Source organism: Agelaius phoeniceus, chromosome 28 (assembly GCF_051311805.1).
Source record: "Agelaius phoeniceus isolate bAgePho1 chromosome 28, bAgePho1.hap1, whole genome shotgun sequence".
In the NCBI taxonomy this organism is placed as follows: Eukaryota; Metazoa; Chordata; class Aves; order Passeriformes; family Icteridae; genus Agelaius; species Agelaius phoeniceus.
In genome coordinates this window covers 5,878,218-5,898,649 of record NC_135292.1, presented here as the reverse complement: position 1 = coordinate 5,898,649, position 20,432 = coordinate 5,878,218, and the positions used below count along the sequence as shown (strand labels likewise).

The window sequence follows — 20,432 nt, the reverse complement described above, 5'->3', positions numbered from 1 at the left end:
TCAAAGACTTCTCAAGAGCTCCAAGTCAGATTGAAATACTGAAGTTTCTTGTACTTTAAAGAGATCCCTGTGAGGGACAGCACTGAGAAAGTGTCCCCGGGTTCCAGGGAGAGCAGAACACTGGAGGCACTGATGGCAGCTGGGGACAAACAAGGCAAAGGTGTCTCTGGTGCTGAGCAAACCTGGATTTGTTTCAGGAATGTAAAGGGCCAAGGCCTGAGCCCCAGGGCCTGGCCAGGCAGATCCTGTCCCTCCCTCCTTGCTCAGGGCTCTTCCCGGGATGGGCCCTGGCATGTGGGGATGGGCAATGCCAAGGGCAGGAGCGTGGGGCAGCCCCTGCCAGGCTGCTGAGCAGGGACAAGGAGGCCATGAGGCCCCAGGCCTGCAAGGGTCACTTGTCCCCTCCTGGCTCAGGCCCAGGGCCAGCAGCCATGGCCAAAGCGCTGCCCAGGTTGGCTCTGTCAGGGCTGTCTTGCAGCTGCTGCCCATCCCTGTGCCCTGTGCAGCCCAGGCTGTCCCACGGTGTCCCTGCCCTGGCCTCTGTCCCTGCAGGCTCTGGGCATCCCCCGGCTGCCCCACCTGGCTGGGCCCTTCCTTTGCTGACAGCTCTGCCTCCTGCCTGCCCCTGCCTGCCCACACAAAGCCTGGGGCTGCTCCAGGCTCCTGCTGGGGACGTGCTGCACCACAGCCCTGCCCTGAAAGGGAAATTCCTTTCTCCTCATGCCACTCTGGGCCTCCCCAGCTGCCCTTGGCGTTGATTCTTTCTCTCTCTGGCTGTTTTCCACTATGTCAAAAGGATCCACCATCCCTGAAATCACTCTTTAAACACTCTCATGGCTCTGCTCCACTGTCCTCAGGCTCCACCCCACTGAGCACAGAGCTCCTTTGTCCCTATACAGTGCTCATGGGCCCAAGGCCTCCAAACCCCTCCTTGGGACATCTCTGGGCCCTCTCCAAAGTGTTTCCAAATGAAAACATTCAGCTCAGAGTCTAAAGAAATCACCAGAGGACAGGGCCAGCCCGACCTGTCTGTCCTGGCTACTTTTGTCTGGGAGCAATCCTTGGATATACAGAATTTGGGAGGCCAAATTCTAATTTTGGCCATGGTCCCTGGACAAGAAGGCCGGTTCTTTTCCATAGGAATGAAGGAACAGAGCCCCTCTGTTTCAGGGGCAGATGAGAGGTGACCACCAGAGGCCAAGGTCAGCCAGACTTGGCAGGTTTTGTTTTGTGAGATACCCTTGCAAATAGGAATTATTTTAGGCAGAGTACCCCTTTTGGCAATGACCATCTGGAAAGTCAGACAGCTCTTTTCCATAGCAAGGAAAGCACAGAGACCCAGTGCTCCAGGAGCTGATGAGAGGCAGCCCTTGACATGCCAAGATCAGCCAGAGCTGTCAGGTGGCCCCTGGGAGGCCAAGCCAGCCAGAGCTGTTCCATGTTCCCTGGGTTCCATGGGGTCCCACAGTGTCCCAATGGTCCCTTGCTTCCATGGGGCCCTGAGGTGTCATAATGCCCCCTTGGTGACACCAGGCCCTGAAGGTTGGAATGGTCTCCATGGTTCCATCAGGCCCCACAGAGCCACAATGGTCTCTGGGTCCATGGACCCCCTCTGTGTCACCATGGCCCCTTGGTTCCCTGGGCTCCAGTGGTGCCACCATGATCCCCTTGGTTCCCTGGGCTCCAGTGGTGCCACAATGATCCCCTTGGTTCCCTGGGCTCCAGTGGGGCCACAATGATCCCCTTGGTTCCCTGGGCTCCAGTGGGGCCACAATGATTCCCTTGGTTCCATGAGGTCCCCACAGTGTCCCAGGGATCTCCATGGGAAGGAAAGAACCCAGCCCCACTGTTGCAAGCGCAGCCACCAGAGGCCCAGGCCAACCAGCCTTGACGGTACTGGCAGATTTTGCCTGGGAGCAACCCTTGGATATTCAGAATTTCAGAGGTGGAATCCCAATTTCAGACATGGACACTGGAGGAGAAGGATGGTTCTTTTCCATAGGAAGGAAAGCACAGAACACCGGTGGTGTCTCAGGGGCAGATGAAAGGCGGCCATCAGAGGCCAAGGCCAGCCAGACCTCTCTGTCCTGGCAGCTTTTGTCTGAAAGCAACCCTTGGATATTGGGAATTTGGGAGATGGAACCCCAATTTCAGCCGTTTCTGCATGGATAAGAAGGACGGTTCTTTTCCATAGGAAGGAAAGCACCCAGCCCCAGTGTTTGGACAGCAGGGGAGAGGCACCCCCAGGAGGCCAAGGGCAGCCAGACCTGTCTGTCCTGGCAGCTTTCACCTGGGAGCAATCCTTGGATGTACGGAGTTTTGGAGGGGGAATCCCAGTTTTGGCCATGGTCAAGATGGGTGTTTTTGCCCATAGGAAAGTAAAGCACAAAGTCCAAGTGTTTAGGAAGAAGATGAGAGGTGGCCACCCTCAGGCCAAGCCAGCCAGCCCTGTCTCTCCTGGCACCTTTTGTCTAGGGGCTTTCCTTGGACATTGGGCATTTTGGAGGTGGAATCTCAGTTTTGGCTGTGGGTGCTGGACAGGAAGAAGAGTTCTTTTCATAAGGAAGGAAAGCACCCAGCCCCAGTGTTTCAGAGGCAGATGAGGGCCAGCCCTCAGGAAGCCAAGGCCAGCCAGACAAAAGCTGGCAGCTTTTGTCTGGGAGCTATCCTTGGATATAAGGAATTCCAGAGGCAGTTGCCCAGTTTTGGCCATGAGTGCCTGGTTGAGATGGAGGGTTTTTTCCCACAAGAAATAAAAGTGATAGTGGAGCCCTGGAAAATGTTAAAAATAGTCTTTGAAAATATTGGGCTTTGTGTTTTCTCAGGTCACTGCACCTGCGTAAGCAGTATGAAAAAAGATACAATTGTTAGATGTGGTGATTTTTTAGTAATTAAATATAATTATTATATAACCATAAGAAGAATCGTGAGAAACTATGTTGGAAATTTAAAGGGGGCTATGTTTAGCTGAAATCTGTCCGTACAATAGAACAATATAAGTTTAATAATTACATGAAAGTTATGTAATGATAGAGTATAAAACAGGTTCACCTCGAATGTGTGGTCGGAATCAGATTTGGGTGGAAACTACACCGATTCCCAGAGCTCTTGAATAAAAAGCACCGCATATAATCGCTTCTGTGATTATGTGTTTCTGAACGCTAACATTTTGGTGACCCCGGATGAGACCCTGCGGGTGCTGCTGAGCGAGTTTCGCGACTCGACCGCGCTCCAGCCGGCACCGAGGGATTCTCGGGGAGCTCGATCGGCCGCGACCGCTTCTGCCGCTCGCCACGTCCCCGGGAGAAAGGTAAGGTGCTTTTTACTTTGGTTTGGGTGCCTGCCAATGAGATGCAGCGAAAGCTACGCTTGGTTGGGCTAAAGGAATTCCTGCTGGTACAAGCCCAGGCGCTGTTCCATAAGACAATCGCGAGAGCGTTGCGGGTTCGGCAATTTGTGGTATATTTGGAAGGGAGAAACTGAAAGGGATTTTGGGCGGCAACACCTCTATCCCGCAAAGTTCTCCTTTGGGGTGCTTACTAGCACATTGGAAACAGGGTAATTTTGGGGAAGAATTACGTAAAGCTAAGTTGATTGATTATTGTAATACATGGTGGCCAGGATATGCCTTGGAGAATGGTGAAAAAAGGCCAAAATATGGGACTCTGCAATATAACACTATTTCGCAGTTAATGTCGTTTTGTAAACAAGAAGGAAAATGGGATGAGGTTCCGTATGTTGATTTGTTTTACTATTTACGGGCAAAGCCAGAATGGCAGGATGAATGTGGATTAATGATGGTTAAAACATCTGCAAGCAATAAGTGTGGGGTTTGTGAGGAACGTTGTTTGGAACTTGGCATTGAAAGAAAGCCTGAGTAGGGAAAATTATACAGATATTGATTTACAGGTAGCTCCAATAGGATCAAGAGAACCTAACCCTATCCCACCTGTTCCATCTGTCCCTATCCCACTGCCTGCTCCTACCCCACCTAGTCCTGAACCTGTCTCGTCTAGTACACCCTTCCCTCTTTATTCTCCTCTCCCATCGTCACCTGATCCCTCTTCCTCGGAAGATGAGCAAAACCTAACTGTGGCAGGAAGGAGAGAGAGAGAATCAATGATGGGGTAGCCCCCAGAACCAGGAGTCGGTCTAACCTTGCCCCAGTTATGGATAGAAAAGACATAGGCAGACAAAAACGAACTGTAATTGCCCCCTTGCGACAAAGTGTAGGAGTGGAAGGGCCAGTATTTGTAAAAGTGCCTTTCTCTCCTGCAGATTTAGTTATTTGGAAACAATCAGCCAGAATTTATAGAGAAAATCCTGATAAAATGGCATGAGTATTAAAAATGGTTATAAAAACCTCAAAATCCTGACTCGGATGGCATAAAATAATATGTATATTAATACATATATATATATATATATATATATATTTATATATATATATATATAAAATATATATTTATATATATTAGATATATCTAATATATATAATATATCTATATATCTAATATATATTTATATTTAGTATATTAATATATCTAATATATTAATATTAGACACTTTGATGGATTCTACTGAGAAAGAGATGGTACTTAAGGCAGACAGAGAAAGGGCAAGAGAGGACATCAGAAATGGACTCGTAACAGGGAATTGAGATGAGAATTTCCCAATTGAGGATCCAAATTGGGACCCTAATTTATTTTGCAATATGGGGAGACTACGGAAATATCAAGAGTGGATCCAAATAGGAGTTCAGAATGCTGTGCCCAAAACTATAAATTGGTCTAAACTATATGAAGTTTGGCAGGAAAAGAAGGAATCTCCCACTGCATTTTTGGAGAGGCTTAAGGAGTAGCAAGAAAACATACAGATCTCCAAATGGACACAGAACAAGCAAAGGTTCAGCTCGCTCTCATATTCTTGGGCCAGTCACAGGACGATATTCGTAGAAAATTGCAAAATTAGAAGGGGAAGAACTACTGAATTTGGATAAGCTACTTGAGGTAGCCTGGAAGGTATATAACAATTGCGAAAGAGAAGCTAGTAAAAGGCAGCAGCAGAATCTGTTGGCAGTAATACAAGGAAAAGGGAACCCAAATTTCAGGGGATGTAACAGGAATAATCAAAATAGGAGACCAGTCACGCAGGGGTTAAACCTAAATCAATGTGCCTATTGCAAGCGGGAGGGGCATTGGAAGAGACAATGTCCACACTTGAACAACCAGTTTCACCAGGGCAATCAGTGCCAGCAGGTTACCAAGGGGATGGTTTTGGGGGAGTATACCAGCTGACTAGACACAGAGCCAGTAGAACAAGATCAGGAACCTCTTATAAATAAACAATTAGGACATAAAGAAGTCAAATTTCTAATAGATACAGGAGCTACTTACTCGGTATTGAATGATTTGCAAGGACAAATTGGGGACAAGGAAACAACAATAGTCAGTGCTACTGAGAAAGAGGAAAAATGGCCATTTTTGCAACCCCTAGATTTGTGTTTTGGGAACAAAGTTATAACACACGAATTCCTATACGTACCTGAGGGTCCAATTCCGCTTTTAGGGAGAGATTTGCTAGAGAAACTTGATGCGGTAATAACCTTTGAAAATGGGGAGCTTATAATGAAAATACCTGAATCAAAGACGGGACAGATATTAATGATCAAAGAAAAACCTGTTCCCTCTATCCCTAGGGAGGTAGGAGATGCAGTGATTCCCTCTGTATGGGAGACAGATATACCAGGGAAATCTAAATTGGCACAACCAGTGCATGTAGAGTTAAAAGAAGGGGCGAGGGCTGTACAAGTCAAACACTATTCCATAAAACCAGAAGCATGGCAAGGAATAGTAAAGATTATTGAGAAATTCTTGAAATACCGAATTTTAGAAGAATGTGAATCAGAATTTAATACACCAATATTTCCAGTAAAGAAGCCAAATGGTGAATATAGATTAGTGCAGGATTTGAGAGCAATAAATAAAATCACAAAGGACATTTATCCAGTGGTAACAAATCCTTACACATTGCTAACATCCGTAAAAGAGATATATAAGTAGTTTACTGAAATTGATTTAAAAGATGCCTTTTTCTGCATCCCCCTTGACAAAGAAAGTAGGAAACTGTTTGCCTGTGAGTGGGAAAACCCAGGGAATGGGAGAAAGACCCAGCTCACCTGGACACGATATAAGAACTCGCCGACCCTGTTTGGAAACCAACTGGCAAAGGAGCTGGAGATTTGGACCGAGAGTGGGCAAGTACCAAGAGACCAATACCTGTTGTTGCAGTATGTTGATGATATACTAACAGCTACAGAAGAAAAGGCAACCTGTATAAAGGTAACCATTGAGGTTTTAAATTCACTGGGAATGGGAGGTTATAAAGTATCCAGAGGAAAGGCACAAATTGCCCAACAGACTGTGATCTACCTGGGATGTGAAATTTCACAAGGGCAATGAAAACTAGGCACTAACCGTATCCAAGCTATTTGTGCTATTCCAGAGCCCCAGAATCTACATGAGCTGCGAGTCTTCCTCGGGATGGCAGGATGGTGTCGCCTGTGGATCATGGACTATGGACTGATTGTGAAACCCCTGTGTGAAGCTCAGAAGATGCAGCCATTCACCTGGGGCAAGCCACAGAAAGAAGCCTTCCTAAAATTAAAGGAAGCACTGACAACTGCTCCAGCATTAGGCTTACCTGATCCGTCTAAAGATTTTCAGCTGTTTGTCCATGAAAGGCTGCGCCTAGCACTAGGAGTCCTGACCCAAGGTCTGGGAAGCTGGAAAAGGCCGGTGGGCTACTTTTCCAAACAACTTGACAGCATAAGTGCCGGGTGGCCTCCATGTCTGCGGGCAGTCGCAGCCACTGTGATGCTGATACAAGAAGCCAGGAAGCTCACGATGGGAAGGCACATAGATGTCAATGTACCACACATGGTAACCACTGTCTTAGAGCAGAAGGGGGGCATTGGCTATCCCCAAGCAGGATGATGAAATTCCAGGTAGTCCTGACTGAGCAGGATGATGTCACATTAAAAACAACCAACCTTTTGAATCCAGCTCTGTTCCCAGGTACCACAACTGAAGAAGGCCCATTAGAGCATGACTGTGTGGAGGTAATAGAGTACACCTACTCAGCAAGAGAAGACCTGAAAGACGTCCCACTAGAGCAGCCAGAGTGGGAGCTGTTTACAGATGGGAGCAGCTTTGTGGAAAACGGAACCAGATACGCTGGGTATGCGGTAACAACAGTCAGTACAGCAGTGGAGGCAAAGGCATTACCACCAAATACATCTGCCCAGAAGGCAGAACTGGTTGCTTTAACCAGGGCACTAGAATTAAGTGAAGGGAAAAAGGTAAATATCTGGACTGACTCAAAATATGCTTTTGGAGTGGTGCACGTACACGGAGCACTGTGGAAAGAAAGGGGACTATTGTCCTTCTCTGGGTATGCACATTAAACATCAGGATGCAGTCCTGCAATTGATAAAAGCAGTACAAAAACCTGAACAAGTGGCAGTCATACTCTGTAAAGCACAGCAATCAGGAAACTCCAAAATCTGTGAGGGAAATCGAAAGGCAGACTGGAGAGCCCGACAGGTTGCTCGTGAGGTGCAAACAACAATGGCATTGATACCTTTAAAGCTTAATGTATCCCAATTCAATTTGCCTCCAGAACCAAAATATTCAGTAGAAGATGAGAGACTGGCACGTTTGCTAAATGCACAAAAGAATTCAGGGGGATGGTATGTGACTGCACAAGGACAGATAGTGGTACCCCCTTGATAATGAGAGAAGTTCTACAAATTAAACATAACGAATGTCACTGGGGAGCAGAGGCATTGGTAAAATTGCTAAAGCAGAGTTTAATTTCGGTACGGATGTTAACAATGGCAAAATCAGTAATGTCAAAATGTGATATCTGCTTGAAAAACAACCCAGTGGCTAGATGACAAGCACAGCTAGGAAGAATTCGGATAGGAATAGAGCCAGGAGACTACTGGCAGGTAGAATTTGTAGACTTGCCAAGAACTCGAGGATACAAATACCTGTTGGTGGGGGTTGACACATTCTCTGGGTGGCCAGAAGCCCTTCCCTGTTGCACCAACCAAGCAAAGGAAACAGTAAAGTGGTTACTACAGGAGATTATTCCCAGGTTCAGGGTGCCCCTAGGGTATCATCAGATAGGGGGCCCCATTTCATAGCTACAGTAGTAAGAGAGGTAAGTAGATTGCTGGGGATAACTTGGGACCTCCACACACCGTGGAGACCCCAGTCAAGTGGACAGGTAGAGAGGATGAATCAGACACTAAAGAGGCAAATCAGTAAAATATGCCAAGAAGCCAAATTGCAGTGGCCCCAGGCTTTGCCAATAGCACTGTTGAGGATTCGGATAAAGCCTAGGTGTGGGATGTCAGTCAGCCCTTAGGAGATATTGCATGGGAAACCATATGAATCTCCTGAGCCTAACCCTAATGTGCACGTCACAGGAAAGCAGGAAGTGTATAATTATGTTCTGTCTCTCGGGAAAACTTTAGCTCGGCTCCGGAGCATCCTCGTGTGGAATAGACCGCTGACTCTCGAGAGCCCAGTTCATAACATACATCCAGGAGACAAGGTGTACATCAAGAACTGGAACGAAGAACCGCTGAAAGAAAAGTGGAGTGGGCCCCACCAGGTACTGCTGACCACCTTTACAGCAGCCAAAGTAGCCGGCGTGGACCCCTGGATTCACTACACCCGAGTGAAGAAAATCCATCCTGGATCACGGCCTGTGTAAACTGTGGAACCAACAAGGCTGCAGATAAGATGTGCTTACTTACTTTGAGAATGCTATCAGTATTTGTGCCAATGTTATGGTCATTAATGTCTTTGGGATGTGGAATGCAAAAAGATCAAGTAAACACTCTTCATTCTAGAATGAAGAGAGAGGTACAAGCAGAAACACAGGGGATAAAGGTTTCTAATGCAGTTTGGGCTGAGAATGTAATGATTGGATTAGTCAAAGACTTTGCCAAAATGCAAAACACCTGTAGAATAACTGCCTGTCTGCCAATACCAAAGGCAGCAGGAGACCCAGTAAATTGGGGAATCATAACAGCAAAACTACCTGAAATACAAAACAACAAAACAATTGCATGCAAACAGGTACCCGAGTCGAGGCAAGTAATCAAGGAAACTTGGGAGAAAATAGGAACATGGATGAGACCCATGGGCCAGAAAGACAGTATTCTAAGTGATGGCACACTAGGAACCCCTATGGGAGAATCAGGAGGCATCACACAATGGCAATGCTATTTGCCACACTATAAAAAGATTACAGAAAATGTTACAGAAACCACTCTGGTATGGAAGTGTGAGGCCAAGGATCAGAAAGGTCAGACAGAGCCTTGGGACAGTGCGTGGTCTGTGAGTATCCTTCAAAGATTCCAATGTATGGCAAACACCCCTTGGTGCATTAAGTGGGAAGGCTCCGAGAATGAAACAGATCCAGCAGTAACGAACACTGCCACCAGTAGCAGAACGAGGGCAGACCAAGTAAGTTGGTGGGCATGTAATAAAACTTATGACTACACTTCTGATGATGCAGAGATAAAGCAGATGCCACCCCTGGCAATAGCCCTACAAACTGGCTGTGCTTGCAGAGGGATCAAACATAAACAAGGCAGAGGGAATTATAAAGTAGTTGTAGGATGTACCAGGAGTACAGTCTGAGGTCCAGGACAATTTGTATGGGCAGCAAGCGATGGCACCTGGACAACACATCTGCCTGTAGATGGGAAAGTAAAGGAAATTACTTTAGGCCTCCCAACCTCATGTCCAATTTGGAAAAAGTCCCCATTTAATGGAAAACATGAACTTGTGCAGATAAGAGCAAGACGAGAAGTTCTAGACAATGAAAATCCAGATGACACTTGGCAAGAACCCTCTGGTGGAGTGAAATTTGGGTGGGCCCGAGAGTCTTTGCTTGGTCCTACAGCAAACTCTCAGAGTAGGGAGATGCTGTACAAACTTACAGGTCAGGTGGATAGACTGGCAAGAGTCACCTGGGAAGGATTTAAAGAATTAAACGTACAATTACAAGCCACCACAAAAATGACTTTACAAAATCGATTAGCCTTAGATTTGTTACTCCTGAAAGAGCATGGAGTATGTGGATTTTTAAAGGGACAAGTTGGTCATTGCTGCGTTCACATCCCAAATGTAACTGCAGATGTAGAATATGACATCAATCAGTTGAAACAAAGAGAGCATGAAGCCCAAGAAGAGCAAAAGGATTTGACTACGACCTGGCTAGGCAAAATCTTTAAAGGGTTAGGGTGGAATGTGAGTTCACGGATTAAATCTGTCATTGAGACTGTGATAATCTTACTAATTGTATTCTTAGCAATTTGGTTAGTTCACAGCATCTTGAAAGGAGAGATACAGAAGAAAACGTCCTGGAACCAGAAGATAATAAAGGCACTGACACGAGATCCACGCCCACCATCTTCTGGTTCTCCAGTGCATGACAGCATCCACGACAACGTTTACATCAACCATGGACTTGAAGAACATCAAGAATAAATTGAGAAATAAAGGACTGTATCAAGTGAAAACATTTACACCTATAGTGAAGTGAAAATGCTTTCAAAGGGGGGAGAATGATAGTGGGGCGCTGGAAAAATGTCAAAAATAGACTCTGAAAATGTTAGGCTTTGTGCTTGCCAGATCATGTGAAATTGCACCTGCGTAAGCAGAACATGATAAATGATATAATTGTTAGATGTGATGATTGTTTAGTAATTAAATATAATTATTGTTTAATCATAAGAAGAATCGTGAGAAAGTATGTTAGAAGTTTGAGGGGGGCCATGAGGAGCCCATGCTTGGCTGAAATCTATGTATACAATAGAACAATTGAAGTTTAATCATTAACATGAATGTTATATAACGATAGAATATAAAAACATGTTCATCCCAAACCCATGTCGGAGTCAGATTTGGGTTGGTACCCCTGACACCCAGAGCTCTTCAATAAAAGCACCTGCATATAATCATTCTGGTGATTATGTGTTTCTGAACACTAATATACCCAGTAAAGTGTTAAACCCTTCCCAGCTGCTGTGCATGAGGCTCTATGAATATGCACCAGGCTGATGTAAGGGGAAAGGTATTTCAGGGGATCCCTGAAGGTAACAGGGTGCTCCTGCCTCAGTGCCAAGATGCACCCAGTTTACATCTTCCAAGAACTGTTTAGCATGGCTCTGCCCTGGATCTGCCTTTTTAGAGCATGCAGATTCCTTGGTTGTGGTTTTAGTCCATTCTCTTTATCACCTCCAGTTTTTGGGCCTTGGTGCACTCTGCCTTCAGACAGGGAGTGCTGATAGTTGGCAGATCTGTACAGGTGTCCTCATCCTGTGTGCATTGGATGTTATCCCATCCAAGCAGGCACTTTAGCACAAGCAGCCTTTTAACAAGCTTAATTAGCGACAGAAATAAAAACTATATAACAAAATATATATATAATTTACATATATATTTAAATATATATATATATATATAAAATATATATATTAAAAATATATATATAATTTACTTTAAAAAACAGTCCCAGCCTGATCCATATGGTCCCAGAAACCTGGGATCCCATTCCATACAGTCCCAGTCCATATTTAATCCCACTCCAGGCTATCCTGGTCTGGAGGGTTCTGACCCACAGGATCCCCATCCATGTGATCCCAGTCCAGGTGATCCCAGCCCATCTTTGATCCCAGCCCATATTTGATCCCAGTCAGTATTTGATCCCAGCCCGTATTTGATCCCAGCCCATATTTGATCCCAGTCTGTGGGGTCCTGCACACACTCCCAGGGTCTGGAATTCCAGTTCCCAGCAAGGAAAAAATGTTCCTGCCCTTGAACTTCCTTCCTATCCCCTCAACAAATTGCAATAAAATTATAAAGAAAGAAATAATAATTGAAATTAAATAAATTATAATAAAAATAAAATATAAAAATCTCAACTCTTCTTTACAATGATTCAACTCAAACCAACAATAACTATTATTATAATATTACCAATGCATATAAATAAACAAATTATATATCAAGAAATACCTTTTGAAAATTTTAACTCGATGACTAATGTACTTTAGATAAAAATATCTAAAGAAACTACCATGCAATCTTACACATCTTAGTTAAACAATTCATATTACAAATATACTAAACACAAAACCAAAACACCACTATAATTTCTCAGACATTTCAACCAAACAATTAAACTTTAATAACATCCTTAAGTACTCCAAAACAATTAAAATTATTTTTAAAAGGTTTATTGGGGGTGCGTGGTTTTATTTGGATATTGGTTTTTTAATTGTTAGAGGCTCGATGATTTAAAAAATGGGAATTTTATAAGAATTGAATCAGATGAAAAGGTGGCACTCTGCAAACAGAACTGACTGAAAATGAACGGGACAGAAATCAGTAACTCTGAAAGTTTTATTTGCTATCAAATACAACCCACACACCCAGCCCCACACAATCCCCATCCCATTGCTCCAAATTGGGATCCCACTTCTCGCAGTCCCCTTCTAACCCCATCTCACCCTGGTGGCTGTGGAATGGAGAGTTTAGCATGGCATTGAGGTTTTTTGAGGAGGGAACAAGAAATTTGAGGAAGGATTGAGCCTTTTTGGGTTAAAATTCAGTTATTTTCAGAGGGATTTGAGTGGTTTTGAGGTGACTGATCCATCCCTCTTGGATTTTGGAGTGGAAACACATGGAGAGGAGAAAAAAATTCAGGCCAAACCAAAGGACAAGCAGCCAGGAGTGTCCCCAACATGGATCACAGGGAATGTGAGTGACCAGGGCTGTGCCCAAAGTGCCTCCTCCAGTGGGGGATGGAGCTGCAGCAGCGCACGAAGCTCTTCCCGCACTCGGGGCACTCGCAGGGCTTCCCTTACCGGTGCCTCCGTTGGTGTTGGGTCAAGTTAGAGCTGCAGGAGAAGCTCTTCCCACACTGGGGACACTCGTAGGGCCTCTCCCCAGTGTGGATGCGCCGGTGGGTGACGAGGGTGGAGTTCTGCTGGAATCCCTTCCCGCAGTCTGGGCAGCGGAATGGCCTCTCCTCTGTGTGAATCCGATAGTGCCGGAGGAGATCAGAGCTGGTCAGAAACCTCTTCCTGCATTTATCACACTCGTAGGGCCTCTCCCCAGTGTGGATGCGCCGGTGCTTGACAAGGTCAGAGTTGCGCTTGAATCGCTTCCCACAGTCGGGGCATTGGAAGGGCCTCTCCCCTGTGTGACTCTGATAGTGCAGGAGAAGATCAGAGCTGGTCTGAAACCCCTTCCCACACTTGGAACACTCATAGGGCCTCTCCCCTGTGTGGGTCCTCTGGTGCCGGATCAGGTTGGACCTTTGGCTGAAGCTCTGTCCACACTCCCCACACTCATAGGGCTGTTCCCCAGTGTGGGTCCTCTGGTGCTTGATCAGGTCGGCGTTCCACCTGAAGCTCTTCCCACAGTCCACACACGTGTGGGGCTTCTCCCCATCATGGAGCTGCTCATGGAGCACCAGCTCCGAGCTCTGCCTCCATCTCCGGCTGCCTTCCCGGCCCAGGCTGGCTCTTTCCCCCTCACATCCCCGCCATCTGCGTTTGCAGCCCCTCCTCGTGCGGCATCTCCGGGCCTTTTCCTCCCCGTTGGCTTCCTGCGCCGTGGAGCCGCTCAAAACGGCCTCTGCCACCAGGTTCTGCCGCGGGCATTTGTCCTCCCTGCTCTCCATGCTCAGCTCCTGCTCTGGGCGAGGAAGGACAAGGACAGCATGGGATTTGCCTCCGTGCCACAGGCAAGGGCAACGAGATCCCCCCAGGCCGTCTCTGGGGACGCACTGCCCCCTCTTGGCTCTCCCCATTTCGGGATGCCGGGGCTCTTTGGGCTCCCGGGCTCCCTTCTCCCCTCATTCTCTGCTCTGCGCTGCAGCGCCTCCAAGGAGTCCCCCCTGCCCCTCTCCAGGCTCTTGAGGCTCCCGCCAATGGCGGCGCTCCCCCCTCTCTGGCCTCCCCACTTTGGCCTCCTGGGGGACACAGGGCTCTGCTCCTCCAGGCTGCCTCTGCCGGCAGCCGCCACCGCCACCCCCCGATGTCCCCCCGAGGGGCCTTTTCCCATCAGCCTTGGACTTCTTCATTCTCCAAACATCCCCCCAAAAACCCAACCCAGGGACCCCCCGGGATATCCGGGCCGGGCTCCCCCTCCCCGCTCACCGGAGCCATGGGGGGGGCGATGATCCCACAGGTGGGGGCTGCGAATTCAGGCAGGGCTCGAGACCGCGTGGCTCCCTCAGCTCAGCCTTGATCCGCCCTTGTCCCTCCTCTTCCTCTTCCTCCCGCTCTTCCTCTGTCCTATCTCCACCTCCCTCTCGTCCTCCCCCCTAACCCCGCCTCCTTCACTGCTCTTTCTCCTCCCGCTCCTCCTCTTCCATCCCCCCTCCTCCTCCTCCTCCGTGTTATCCCCACCTCCTGCTCCTCTTCCATCCCGCCCCTTCCATTCCTTCTCCCCCTCCTCCCCCCTTACCCCGCCTCCTCCTCCCCCTCCATCCCTGCCCTTCCCTCCCTCCTCCTCCTCCCCCAGCAGCAGCCACACCCTCGGTGCCCCGTTCCCGCAGCCCTCGCAGCCCGCGGCAGCAGCGGCGATGGAGCCGGGACAGGTCGGCATGGGCAGCGCGGGGCTCTCGGCTGCTCCCAGCCGCTGCGGGCGGGGGGAACCCGGCCCGGGCCAAAGGAGAGGCAAACTGGGCAAACTGGGGGCAGATCACAAAGCTAAGGATGCAGCAGGAAATGGAACTGAAAGAGTTTCTTTAATATTCACTCCAAACGAGGAAAAACTGGAAATTCCAAAGTTTAGGGAAGCCGAGAAAAAAGAATTAAACAAGATAGGAAATGAACAAGATAAATCAGGGAAATAGAAACTTCTACATGACTTAATAAAATGTGCTTACTAGGAAAAGATTAGAAGACGTGCATCAGAAACCCCACTGGCGTACTCAAGCTTTGTGTGATCATTTTTTAAGGAATTTTGGGTGCACTGGGATTTTTGGTGTAGCAAAGCAAGTCACTGAAAAATGCTTAATTTGCCAAAGGATAAATAAAAAGGTGATGAGAAAAATAACATTAGGAGGTCATGAGTTAGCTCGTCGACCATTTCAAAATATCCAAGCAGAAGTTTAGATTTGTTAGGTTCTGGATTTATTTGGAAAAAAACCCATTTAATCTAGAAGAAAGAGAATATGCCATATGTTAGACAGGAGATTTTAGGAGAATAAAAATCTTTGAAGTATCAGAAACACCCGAGGAACAAACCAAGAAAATAAAAAGGGGAAATGAAAGGGAGGGGAACAAGAGGAAAAGTCAGAAAGAGAGTGGGATCCTCTGCAGCTCTTGCCCCCTCCGTTGGCGGCCGAGGCGCCTGTCCCGGGTCCCGGCTCGCTGCCCGCCTCAGCTCCGCCTGCCCCGGTTTCCATCCCAGGTGCGGGCTCACTGCCCAGGGCAGCTCCACCTGCCCCGGCGCTGGCGGTGAATTTGTGTGCCCTGGCCCCACTGCCCGGCCCGCGGCCGCTCTGCCGGCCATGCTGGGCAAGATGGGGTTGCTCTGTCCTGCCGCGTGGGCCGAGGTCACCGCGCCGACCGCACCGAGGGCGGGTCCCAGCCATCCCATCCCCGGCTGCCCTGCCCGTGCCAGCTGCGCTGGGCAGCGCCGCTGCTGCTGCCGGGGTCTCCCACCTGCCTTTTCTCTGCCGGGAGCTGCCGGATCAGCCGCCAGAAGCCATGTGGGGGCTGCCCACGCTCCGGCTCGGCCTCCACGGGAAGATCCCCCTCTGGCCATTCCGGCAGCAGACCCTGCCCACACTCCGACCGAGCCTCGGCGGGATATCCTCCCCTGACCCCTCCTGCTCTGAGTTACGTCCCCTTGGTAACCACAGCTCCGGCTGTTGAGGGAAAATCCCTCTCTCTACAGGAAGCACCTTATCGAAACACGAGGAGCTCAGTTAAAAGGCAGCCCTCTCCAAATTCTTTCCCAAAACACGGGAGAAAGGCTACAGAAGGTAAAAAAGTGAAAGAGTTAGATGAAGGGATTGCTCTATTGCCGTTCAGAGAGGTTCCCATGGCAGGGATGCGCTGCCCCGCCCCGCGGGAGCCACCGGCGCCCCTGCCGGCCGTGCCCGGAACTGCACCCAAAGGGAAAGCGCCGCGGCCGAAAGGCCGGGACCGGCTCCGGGCTCTGTTTGTTGGCACTGCCGGAGCTGTTTATACACACTACTATTATTATATTATACACACTAGTAAAGAACCGTTATTCCTAATCCCCTATCTTTGCCTGAGAGCCCCTTGATTTCACTATCCTAAAAATTAAGAGGGAGGGGCTTTGCATTCTCCATTCCAAGAGAGGCTTTTTCTGCCTTCCCAAGCAGACGCCTGTCTTGTAAAGCAAGACAAGCACCCACAGGCACTGAGGGGGGCTGCAGGAGGGGCAGAAGAAGGCCCTGCAGCACTTGGGCACAAAGGCCCAGCAGGTGAATGCAAGAAGGGAGCAGCAAAAGGCCAAGCTGAAGGCAAAGGCCAGGGCAGAGCTCCTACAGCCCCTGAGGGATCAGCCCCAGGGCCCAAGGGGGCCCCAGCACCCAGGGCACGGCTCGGCCACAAGCACCCGGCAGAGGCATTGCCCTCCTCGGCAGGGCACAGCCCACCCAAACAGCCCCTGGCAAGGAATCAGGGCTCCAGCTGCAGGGCACAAGGACACTGCAAGCACAGACAGCAGCACCCTCAGGACCAGCAAGTCCAGCCCGTGATGGACATGGATTGGCAGGGCTGTCACAGCTCCCATCACACCAGGGACCCTCCACACTGGAGCCCTTGAGAACATTCAGGTGGGTCTGCATTGAGAGGAGGCATTTCCTGATGGACACAGGGGCCTCTCAATCTGCTCTGAATCTTAGACCTAAAGGGGAAAATAGTAAAGGAATATTTTAATTTTTAAGGGAATGAGTGGGAAAGATGAGCAGGTATGATTTGTTCAACCACTATTAGAAGCTGTGGGGGATAGGTTTGAAATAAATGAATTTCTTTTTCTTCCTCCTGTGATTGTAATTAACTAGGAAGGAGTTTGAGAGCTGGATTTTAATACTGTAAAAAGGGATACAGAGGCTAGTTCTGTTGTACCTCTGTGTCAAAAGTCTGACAAGGCCTATGCTGAAGTGAACCCAGAAGTGTGGGCAGCCCCAGGGAAATACAGAAAATTAGATATGGAGCCTCTACAAATTAAAGCAACCAGGACAAGCAATACCCTGTTCCAAGAGAGGGAAGGAAGGGCTTACAGCCTGGTATTGAGTCCCTGTTAAAGGCAGGGCTTTTGGAGCCAAGGATGTCTCCCTGCAACACTCCTATCTTGCCAGTCAACAAACTGGATGGATGGACACAAGGAGGAAACACAGAATTTTCAAGTGTTAAAATGAAGATTAACTGAGGCGAGTGGCCTGGGCCTTCCAGACAGGGAAAAAGAATTTGAATTATAGGTGGACGTTAAACAGGGTCTTGCCAAAGGAATTCTTGTGCTAAAATGTTTAACCCAGTGGCCAGAGAGCAGCCTCATTGTCTGCAGAATTGTGCAGCCACAGCTTCCGTGGGAGCAGAGGCTGAAAACTGATGACAACAGGAGGATCTCCTAGAGCTCAAGTCTGGCATCAAGTTAAAGCTTTGACAACCAAAAGAGCCTCTCAATGGATGAGCAGGGCTCGGTGATTACAGTATGAAACTTGTTCAGTGGCACAGGAGGATTCAGAACTGAGGACAGGGCAAGGGTTTAACCCAGCCTCCTGTTTGAACAGCCTGGAGAGGGGCTGGCAAGGAACCCAGGACTGCACTCAAGGGACAGAGCTCCCGAGCCAGGCTGGGAGAGATTGATGGGACATTCCCTGGCCTGAGGGAGACAATGTGTTTGTGGATGGCTCTGCAAGGGCAGCAGAAGGGAAAAGAGCTACAAGACAGGCTGTTATTAAGGAAGGGGAATCAGACAAAGCGCAGGTCACCGCCCCATGCTCAGCTCAACCCGCGGAGCTGTGGGTGCTTGTAAGAGCCTGGCACTGAAATGCCCTGAGCAGGAAGGCTTCAAAATCTTCTGCTGACACCATGGCACCTAACAGGGGGGGCAAAAGCAATTCTGACTGCTTCAGCAATCACTGGATCACTTATTAACCTATTGCTAAAACAAATAATTCAAAGATAATGGATTGTGGAAGCAATAGATTCAGATGGGGAACTCATTTTACAGGAAAGACCCTTCAGGGGATTATGGCAGCTTTAGGAATACAATGGGACCTCCATAACCCCTGGCAAGCCCAGAGCTCGGGTTGGGTAGAAAGAATGAATGGGGAAATAAAGAAACACCTTTGGAAGCCGGAGATAGAAACCAAGATGCCATGGGTACAGCTTTTGCCATTGGCCTTGGCAAGAAAAAGAGCCAGACCCAAGGCAGATATTCAATTATCTCCCTTGGAATTCATGTCTGGAATTCCTTACCTGGGCAATTCTCCACCTAGTGCAGGGTGGAAATAAGGGATGTAAATGTAAGGCAGGCTGTAGCCAGGATCCTGTCTCCTGTGGAATCTCTCCCCCAGGAAGCTGGGCTGGCACAGAGCCTGCCCTGGGACTTTGCTGTTGCCAACACCCAGCCAGGCCATCGGCTCCTGCCTAAGGAGTGCAAAGCAGCACCACTGGTGGCCAAGGGGCCCACGCCAAGTGTCCCTGAGGCCAGAAACAGCCGCCAGCACAGCTGAGCACGGGGGGACCCCTCAGCCTGGCCTCAGGGGCTCTGAAGCCCCGGAGATTTGCACTTCCCGCCTGCAGCAGGACCATGGGAGCCGCCCTGAGCCTGCCCTGAAGGCAACGCAGCAGCAGCCAGGGCTCCAGAGCGGGCCAAGCCCCCGGGCCTGCCCACAGATCCTCTGCTCAAACCCTCGGGAATCCTGGCCACCCTCCCCTGGCACCTCCAGCCACTGCGGCCAAGCCTCGCTGCCGCTGCTGCAGCTCCAGCGCTGGCTGGGCCTGCACTGCCACAGCTGCTGGGGAGCACCGCGGCACAATTCCACCCTGGGGCTCACTCACACCCACACTCTGGGCTGACTGCGACTGCACTGCTGCAAAATGTACCCATCCTGCTTCTTTTAAATCTTATTTCTCTGCTCAGAAAGGTTTCTCTGCTCAAAGGTTTGCCTTTGGGAAAGAAATTTTAAAGGTTTTATTTAAGGGGTTCCCAGTCTGTTCGGATGTTAAACTCATCTCCACCACTCAATGGAGACGAGTTTAACATCCGAACAGACTGGGAATAGCCCAAAAGACACCCACAGAGATAAGGACCAGCAACAAAACATCAACGCCCCGCAGCAAACAGCAACCAACAGCTACCCCAGACACTGCCCCCGCACAGCTGGAGACACCTGGTCTGGAAAAGGCTGAGAAGGAAATCCAGGAGTGTGGGCGGAATTCACAGCAGAGGGGAAGAAATCCGAGTCTAATAGGAAACCAAACACTAAAAACTTACACGACTTGGAAGCAATGAACATTAAAGCAGTGGATTTAGATTGGTTCAGACCACGTAAAGTTTAGGAAAAATCGAGTAAAACTGACATGTCATGGAATGATTTTTTCTGCACAGCCGGGCTATGTGTGGATGAAATTATTTCTGTTGCCCATCCTGGCCAGAACCAAGCAATGCCTTGACTCTCTCACACGAAAGAGATTCTTGGAGAGTTTTTGTTTTCCCTACAGTTTCAGTGATAAGATTACAACATGAGAAACATTTTTTATAATAGTCCTACTTTATATTGTCAGGTAGGTTTGGGACAGAAGGGTGAGAATCAATTTTTGGTCTGGGTTTTTCCATGTTCGCCTTTATGTTGCATTTTGCAAAATTGAAGAACTTTAACCGTGATACTTTTAACTCTTAAATAGTTAATACTTTTTTTAAAAAAAGCAGATTCCGGGGGGCCACATGTGACTCACCAGATGGCAGCCCTGGAAGAGAAGCTTTGGTTCTAGTCAGCCAGGAGAGGAGCTTTAGGAATGCAAATGAACCCTGCTGGGCAAAGCCTGGCCAATGTACCTGGGTCTCTTGCCTGGGGCAGGAATTGGGCTGGTTCCCCCTGCCCCTCACCCCGAGCTCTGCCTGCTTGCCCTGATGGAATTTGCACAGCTCAAGGCAGAGCCCGGGGTGAGGATATCTGACCCTGCGACAGAAACGGGTGAAGCTGCACAGGGAAACAGCAAATGGAGAATGTTGGGAAAACTTCACTATAAATAAATGGGGGGAATCATCCCTCTGCCCACTCCAACGTGTGCTGTCTATGTTATATGGGGTGGATTAGAGCACTGAGATGTTCTTGCTCCCACAAGT

At 48.7% G+C, this 20,432-nt stretch overlaps 1 protein-coding gene across 1 annotated transcript in view; it reads right to left on the bottom strand.

Moving 5' to 3' along the window:
- The window catches only part of LOC129126583 (uncharacterized), a 311,266-nt gene that overhangs the window by 73,479 nt on the left and 217,355 nt on the right, over positions 1–20,432 (bottom strand). The window contains exon 6 of the mRNA XM_077191255.1: positions 13,166–13,501. Within this exon, the coding sequence (XP_077047370.1) occupies positions 13,166–13,501 (336 nt within the window). The remainder of the gene's footprint in view (positions 1–13,165; positions 13,502–20,432) is intronic.